General features: G+C 45.6%; 1 protein-coding gene across 1 annotated transcript in view; it reads right to left on the bottom strand.

Annotated features, from left to right (window-relative positions):
• Positions 1-8046, bottom strand: part of MYCBP2 (MYC binding protein 2) — a 141969-nt gene extending 133923 nt beyond the window's left edge. Inside the window, 1 exon segment of the mRNA XM_070944184.1 lies at positions 7877-8046. Within this exon segment, the coding sequence (XP_070800285.1) occupies positions 7877-8046 (170 nt within the window).
• Between the last annotated feature and the right edge of the window lie 528 nt (positions 8047-8574).

Here is an 8574-nt window from a genome sequence, read left to right on the forward strand (position 1 = left end):
GCCGAGACAGACAATACCCTCAACACTTAGTGTTACCGGGTTGTCAATAGGTCAACTATTTTCAAAGCGAGAGGAAAAATAAAAAGTCCAATCGGCGAATTATATGAAAGAAAATGGATGGAAAAATGGTTGGTGAAAGAAGAAGAAAAAATGAAGAAAAAAAACCTCAATCCTACAGGAAATCAACCCTGAACTGTTCTCTGAAAGAGAGATACTGAAGCCGAAGCTCAAATACTTTGGCCACCAAAAGAGGACTCGCTGGAGAAGAGCCTGAGGTTGGGAAAGATGGAAGGCAAAAGGAGAAGGGGAGGACAGAGGATGGAATGATTAGAGAGGGTTATCAACTCAATGGACATGAATTTGGACAAACTCCGGGAGGCAGGAGAAGACAGGAAGGCCTGGCATGTTGCAGTCCACAAAAGGCTGCGAAGAGTCAGAGTCACAACTTACCATGTTTCCCCGAAAATAAGACCCTGTCTTATATTTTTTTCAACCCTGAAATAAGCGCTTGGCCTTACTGCTATGAGCTCAAAAGCCTGATTGGGCTTATTATCAGGGGATGTCTTATTTTGGGGGAAACAGGGTAGCTACTGAGCAACAACAACAATTATGCATACCAGGTAGAGGAGATTTTTCCTGTGCTAGATAATGTTAGATGAAGGGAAACACTTTCACAATACCTGTTTACCCAAACCCACTTTAGCTCAGTTATAGCTATTCACATTTTTATTATTAAAAAAAAAATAATAATCCGATCAGGCTAACCAGCATTCTTGCAAATATAGGTGATTCTGAGGGGGCCTGAGGCAAGTATTCAGTTTTCATTTTTTAAAAAAAAAAAGTGAAAGGATTGAAAGGATACCTTGCCTTAAGGCAACGCAACAGGAGCAGTTCTTTCTTTCAGAGGGTATAGGAAGATGCTAGTGAGAGCCGTTGCTGCTATTTGCAGAAGGCATCCAGAAGATGAGCTGGGACAATCTCTGGTTCCTTCTTGCTCTACAGACATGCTAAAAACGTGATGTGGGGTGGGTGGGGGGGACAAGCAGAGAGATTGTATCTAAGGATTACCCCTCTCAGGGCAGGATCTAGCTATTCCCTTTCCTTTGGGAAGTATAAAGGGGTGGGGGTGGGGGTGGGGACGACAAAAGGATGCTCTGGATAATTCACCAAGTTGCCCACTGAAAGTCTCTGCTTTTAACAAAGGCTCTGTTTCTATCGATATATATATATATATTAACCGTGTTTCCCTGAAAATAAGACCATCTTATATTTTTTTGAACCCTGAAATAAGCGCTTGGCCTTATTGCCATGCGCTCAAAAGCCCAATTGGGCTTATTATCAGGGGATGTCTTATTTTGGGGGAAACAGGGTACAAACACGGCTTAAATGGCCAGGTGCAATTTGCACATCCGTTTGGTCAGCCTTCCTGGGTAAACCAGACAAGAAATGCAAATAATTTGGTGAGATAAATCTACTTCACTAGCAGAATCTTCACAAGTCTGGAAGTATAAACTTTCTGCCGCCATTTTTAAGATCAATCAGGGCAAGTCCTTCCTAGGTTTCTTTCCTTCGACTGTTAAGGTACTGGGGGTTCCCCCCCTCCCCTTGTCTGATCACTTCCTCTCTTCTCTTAAAAGAGGACCTGACCTGGGGCACTCACATTTCAGCACTGGTCAAAAGGGCCCAGCAGAGATTATACTACCTGAGACTTCTCAGGAAACAACAACTGAATGAAAAACTGCTGGTGACCTTCTACCGCTGTACCATAGAGAGTATTTTAACTTACTGCACCTGTGTAAGATTTGCCAATTGCACAGTGACAGACAGGACAGCGCTCCAGAGGGTCAACAAGTGCTGCAGAGGGTCAACATCATTGCCCAGAGGATCACTGGTTGCCCTTTCCCCTCTTTGGAAGAGCTTTATGGCTCCCGCTGCCTTAAGAAAGTTCAAAACATTCTTAAAGATCCATCTCATCCTGGGCACCCTTTTTTGAACTATTACCATCTGGCAGACGGTACAGGGTAATAAAAACAAAGATTAATAGGCTGAAAAACAGTTTCTATCCCAGGCAATAATCATATTGAATTCTACGGTATAGTGCAATATCGGGTTTTCAATTTCAATTATATAGAATGTAAAGGATGCATGTTTGTGTTTTTATTTTTATAGTTATAATGTACCCTGAAGATGGCATTTAATTTCGTTGTACCATGTGCAATGACAATAAACTAAACTCTCTTCTCCTGTCCCTCAAGGTCATTCTTACATCACAAAAACCATTTCAGATTTTTCAAACCTTCAGATGAATTAAGGAAGAGGGAAACTGAAGTGGCGGAAGGCAGCTGAAGTTGTTCTTTTTTTTTTTTTTTTAATCTGAAGGATGGTTTGCAAATTCCTCTAAGAGAGTATCTTCAAAACAGCCTGATGCTGGCTGGGGGAGAATCCGTGGTCCACAGCTGAGCTAAATGGCGCTTCGGTTATGAGCCTGCTAGGGTGGGAGAAAACACCCTTCTGTGCAAAGCTCACAAAAGACCCTGGAGATTAAGTCACACTTAGCTCATGCTATAGAGATGCCTTCTGCTTAAAACTGTAGAAAAACTTCCTGAATAGGTTTAAAAGCTATTCAGGAAATAGAAAGTTAGAAAATAGGAGGGGAGGGAGGAATATTATGCAGGTTTGCTGCCTTGGGTGAATTTCTAAAAGTGGGATAAAAATTTAATAAATAATAAACTCCCTGTGCCATCTTTTCCATGAATTTCACTCTCCTGACAACTTCTGAAGAAGCCAGAGGTCTCCTCAGAAACCTCAAGGATCAGAACCTTGTTAGAAATCAAAAGGAAGGGACAGCCCTCTTTGCCAGTGAAAATACTTTACATTCATTTCCCTTCTTTAATAGGCAGGTGCCATGGGAGAGGAGAGTTCACACCCCATCTTCACAATTCATATTATAAATAAGCATTTCAGCATTTCCTTCAGAACTTTGTCATTCCAATTCAAGGTCTATTCAGGAAAACATTGCCTTTACTACCCACTGTCCTTTTTCTTTCTTTCTGATATTGAAGAAGCCCTGGTGACTTCCTTGGGAGTACAGGCCAGAGAGCCACTCTGCTCAAATCCACAGCCAGCCATAGAGCTCACCTCGTGGGCTACCAGAGCTCTTTCTCACCAGTAAGATGCTAAAACAGTAGCAAGGGGAAAGCAAGGAGGACAGTCTCTGCAGGCTTCTTAAGAGGAAAGGCAGGAGACAAATATTCAAAAATGGATAAACAGCCAGTTCTCTTTCACAGCTATAAAGAAGAGATATCTCAGTGCTAATTTATGCAGGGAGCATTCCCCAAATCAGAAGTTTCTCAACTCACAGAAGGTAACAAGAGATGAGGCAAAAGATATTTCTCTTTCCTTCTTTTTTTTAAAAAAATATTTTATTAAGTTTATGAAATACATTAAATATCATTTCTATTTACATTGGAAGTGCAGTGTTTATACATATATACATATGCACAAGATATGCACCTGGTATTTCTTAAGCTACTTATTCCTTTTATCAGGCATATCTTTTTCTCATTTTTTTATTTTATCGTTCATCCATTCATACCACCTTCCCCAAACAGTATAGTAATCTGAGTTTTCATCCTCATTTATTTCATGTGTTAGTTTGCTCATCTCTGCGCACGCCAGTATTTTCCTAATTATATGTTCTTCTATTGGCAGATCTTTCTCTTTCCAGTATTGTGCGTATGCCAGTCTAGCAGCAGTGGTGATATGTATAATTAAATAAATCTTTTTCTTTCCATAATTCCTCTTTACTATTCCTCGGAGAAATATTTCAGGTGTCAATTCAATTTCCTTCTTTTCTTATCTGGTTCTGTGTGTGTGGGATGAAGAATGCACATTTCATGTCATTTAACATGACAGTGTTTGTCCCTTATTAGCAATCACAATGATGTAAACCATTAAAATGCTCTGTTCTATATTTAAACAAAGCACCTCTGTAAATTCTTCTACTTGCATAAATTTTTACTAAAAAAAAATCCTTCCAAAGAACACACCGATAAAGTCTATAGAAGTAATTTTCAAAATTATATATTGAGGGGGAGGGGGTTGATTAAAGCCCAGAGAACTATACTTGCTAGCTCTTTATAGACGCAGCCATCCCAAATGAAACCAGAACATATGGAAATATCTATAGTACTAGTAATATTTAGGTTCAATATTCCCTTATAAAACAATTCATTGCATTGAGATATGTGTAACTAGTCTTTCAGAAGCATTTTTAAAATGGATTGGGAGTAAAATCTGGATAGTTTGAAATCTGGATTATTGAATAGGTATTGTTTCTCAAATTAATTGTATGCCTGAATTCATTCATTATAACTTTAAGATGCTAGAAGATTCCCCCACCCCCACCCCTGTAATAGAGCAGTTCCTGTGGAAGAGAAATTGATGCTAAACGTAAATCCAGGTGGGCCTGCCATAAACTAGTCCCTGAAATTATTCTGCAATATACATGTATATTATTTACAAAGCATGCTTCTTAAAAAGCTAAATCTGATAGAAATAGATCTGCAATCAGATGCTGCAACCCCTCGTGTTCTTACTTGGGAACATCCCTGAATTTAGTGAGGCTCACTTTGCATAAATTATGCTTAGAATTGCTGTAAAGAAAGGCCAGTATATCTTTTATTTGAAATAGATAGGGTCAACTTGAGTGTAATTGACTTCTCAGAGCCAGGAAAAGAGAATACAAAATATCACAGGACCAGAATATCTGCATGAATATTCCTTCTAGAAGTGGGAAATGAGTGGCTAGGGGCCCCAAGAAGATCAAAGATGTCCTACCTTAATACTTTCACGGATAAAGGAAGTACCAAGATATATATAATGCACAGAAATCCTGTCTCCAAAATCCCATACTGATCCCCCACTTTTTTTCTACACATCTGTTCAACAAGACTGTGAGACTAAATTATTGGATGTGAAGGATGAACATCAATTCTGAATGAAAGATATCGAATACCAAGTAGAAAATACTTCGCCCAATGTCACTTACAAGTTAAAATGCTGCCCTAGCAACAACATCTCCCTTTTCTACAATGTGGGTGAGGTCATTGATAACCCAGAAGACAAAATACAGTCACCTCCAAGAATGTTTACACTTTAATTGCTTAGGTCCTTACAAAAAAAAAAAGACTCCATTAACATAATTACAAATGGTCTGAATTACTTTGATCAGCAAATCTCTCAGAATTTACAACCATATATACTTCAAGCAGCCAATGCATATTATTTATTTGTTGCCCTTACAGGTCATCAACTCTCATAAATTCACAATAGCATACAGAAGTCCATCATCAAACAGCCACTCAAAACCACTTTAAAGATCTCTCTAAAGTAATTGTGATTAAAATATGCTAATTCTCCACGATATGTTGCTGGTCCCAGCATCTGAAGATATCTGTCTTCAACATTTGAAGAAAAAAAAAATTCATCACTGCCTTTTTACTAATCGATAAATCATAGTAGGAGAATTTTTCAACCGAATAACAAAGTAAAAACGTTTTCAAGTAAGCATCTTTTGAAATATAATAAAAAGTAATTGCTGACAAATGCAAAATGATTCTAAAGAAAATCAAGTTAAGAAAGCACCCACGTTCCTGCACTAACAAACAACTGGTATATTAATCCTTTAGGCATACATTTTATATGGTTTTGCAATTTTAGATTATGATATATATTTATTTATTTATTTTATTCCATTTGGATGGCTTGCCACTCATCATCATCATTCATAACATAATCCACTTGCCATACTAAACCCCTCAATATGATGACACAGCTAATTTGGGAGCATGCAACTTAGCCAGGCAAATAATGCCTCTCTTGCATATCTTCATCATGTAAACAGACAAGTCAAGGTGCAATGCTATTCCCCCAAGCTTAAATCATAAGCACGAAATGGCTACTAAGAGTCTGAATAGTAAGCTCCTAGCAGGGGGGAAAAAAGAAAGAAAGAAATCACATCAGGATGACGCTATCACCTTTTCTTTGTGCAGCAGTCAAAATTTAAAGAACGAAGCTTACTACTTTCGACAACTCAGCTATCGCATCTATTCTGCAGAAGAGGACATCGTAAAGTAATAGTAGAGAGAGCAAGAGCAATTAGGGGCCCTTGGTGCTCTCTGAACTTGGTTATTTTCTTGCAGCTGTTTCCTTACACAAATTAGGTAACCTCATCAGTGCTACAGAGCAATTCACAAGAACATCCCCGTACATTTATCCACCTGTCTTTCCATCCCAATTCAAAATGTGGTCGGTAAATAGGACAGCAAAGGTGTTCCCCACAGAAACTATAAACCTACCCAGGAAAGGCAAGAGCTTGGGATACCCAAACAGCACCTCAATGGAGGGAGTGGAATAGGAATGAGATAAAGCAGCAGCAGCGCAGGTGAAGAGACAGCTGCGTAATTCTCGCAGGATAGTCCCGGATGGGCCAAGAAAAGCTCATAGAGATGCCAACTTTCTGCCCTTGGGCTTCTCCTACCTCTACCACCACTGAGGGATGCTCCTCTCTGCCCCGGATGCCCATAAGAAAAAGAAGGAGGCCGAAAACAGGGGAGGGAGAGGAGAGGAGAGAAGGGGTGGGAGGCTGAGGAGTTGGAGGGGGTGAGGAGGAGGAGGTGGAGGGGAGAGGAGGAGAAAGAGAGAAGGAGGAGAAGGAGGGGAAGGGGAGGAAGAGAAGGAGGAGGAGGGGGAGAGGGAGGACAGGAAAGGAGGGGAGGAAGAAGGGAGGTCAGGAGGGGAGAAAAGGGTAAAAAGAGAGGGAGGGGGAGAAGAGGAAAGGAGGGGACGGTAGGGAGAGAAGGGGTGGGAGGCTGAGGGGTTGGAGGGAGTAAGGAGGAGGAGGAGGTGGAGGGGAGAGGAGGAGAAAGGGAGAAGGGGGAGAAGGAGGGGAAGGGAGGAAGAGAAAGAGGAGGAGGGGGAGAGGGAGGAGAGGAAAGAAGGGGAGGAGAAGGGGAGGGCAGGAGGGGGAAAAGGGGGAAAAAGAGAGGGAGGGGGAGGAGAGGAAAGGAGGGGAGGGGAGCAGAGGAGAAGGACAGAAGGGGGAGAAGGAGGGGAGGACAGGATAGGAGAAGGGGGAGAAGGAGGGGAGGGGGAGGAAGAGAAAGAGGAGGGGGAGGAAAGGAGGGGAGGGAGAGGAGAGAAAAGGAGGGGAGGGCAGGAGGGGAGAAGGAGGGCAGGAGAGGAAAGGAGAAGGGGGAGAAGGAGGGGAGGGGGAGGAAGAGAAAGAGGAGGGGGAGGAAAGGAGGGGAGGGAGAGGAGAGAAAAGGAGGGGAGGGCAGGAGGGGAGAAGGAGGGCAGGAGAGGAAAGGAGAAGGGGGAGAAGGAGGGGAGGGGGAGGAAGAGAAAGAGGAGGGGAAGGAAAGGAGGGGCGGAGGAGGGGAGGGCAGGAGGTGGAGAAGGGCGAGGGAGAGGGGAGGAGAGGAAAAGGAGGGGAGGAAGAGAAAGAGGAGGAGGTGGAGGGGGGGAGGAGGAGGAGGGAGAAGCAGAGGAGGGGGAGGACGTGGGGGGGGGGCGGGGAGGGGTCGTCAGAGGCCTTTCTATCCCAGGGCAATTTGGCCCCACGTGGAAGACCTGCGGCCCCGTTGAAGGCAAAAAACAGCCCGGTCAGGGAGGCCTCAGCCTCAGCCGCGGCGGCCATCCTCGGGGAGCGTCTCCATGGGGCGTGCCGGCCAAAAGACCCCTTTCCCCGGCAGACGCTTCTCGGGCTGCACGGCTGGCACCGGGACCCTGGGAGGCGAGGCGGGGCAGCCCAACCGCGCTTCCTCCGCCCGGCTTCTCTCTCTCTCTCTCCCATCCCGACCACCCTCAGCCTTACCTGCCGGCCAGGTGCGCGGCCTGCTCTCGCTCGCTCAGCGCCGCCGCGGTGTAGATGCGCCGGTAGCGTTCCGCCAGCGCCGCGCCCGACAGCAGCAGCAGTTGCTCGCGGCCCGGAGGCCCTGACGCCGCCGCCGCAGCGGCAGCGGCCGCGCCTTCTCCGGGACCCATGGCCGCTTTCGCTCAGGCGCTCCGCCCGGCCCGGCCCCCGTCTTCGCTCGGCCACCGCCCGGAAGGCCCCGCGCCGGCGGCGATGACAGGCAGCCGCGGCCCGTCAGCGGGGGGAGGAGTCGGCGGCTCTGCGGCTGCGCGGGGAGGGCGCCTTCCCGACCACGTGACCTCCGGTGGGCGGGGCGCGGCGGTTGCCATGGCTGCCGAGGCCGCGGAGCTTCGGTGAGGGCCATGAGAGGCCTTTGGTCTCGCCGGCTCTTCTCTCTCTCTCTCTCTCCCTCTTCCTCTCTCCCCCGGGCGAGTCTCGGGGCCCTTTGCAGAAAAGGAGTCCCGTCTTCTTCGTGACGCCCGGCCCCGGGTTGCGGACGAGGCGAGCGGCTCTTCTGCCGGACCTGGTTCCGTCCGGAGCCTCTCGGAGCCCGCCGTGGAAAACCCCGGTGGGAACGGAGCCCCGTCGAGCAGGTCTTTCCTTAAGCAGCCCGGTCTCCTTCGAGCCAGGCCTGGTGGGGTTCCTGTTGCATTTTAGGG

The sequence above is a fragment of the Pituophis catenifer genome, unplaced genomic scaffold (genome assembly GCF_029215685.1).
Source record: "Pituophis catenifer annectens isolate HBS135680 unplaced genomic scaffold, rPitCat1.0.hap2 SCAF_4, whole genome shotgun sequence".
Lineage (NCBI taxonomy): Eukaryota > Metazoa > Chordata > Lepidosauria > Squamata > Colubridae > Pituophis > Pituophis catenifer.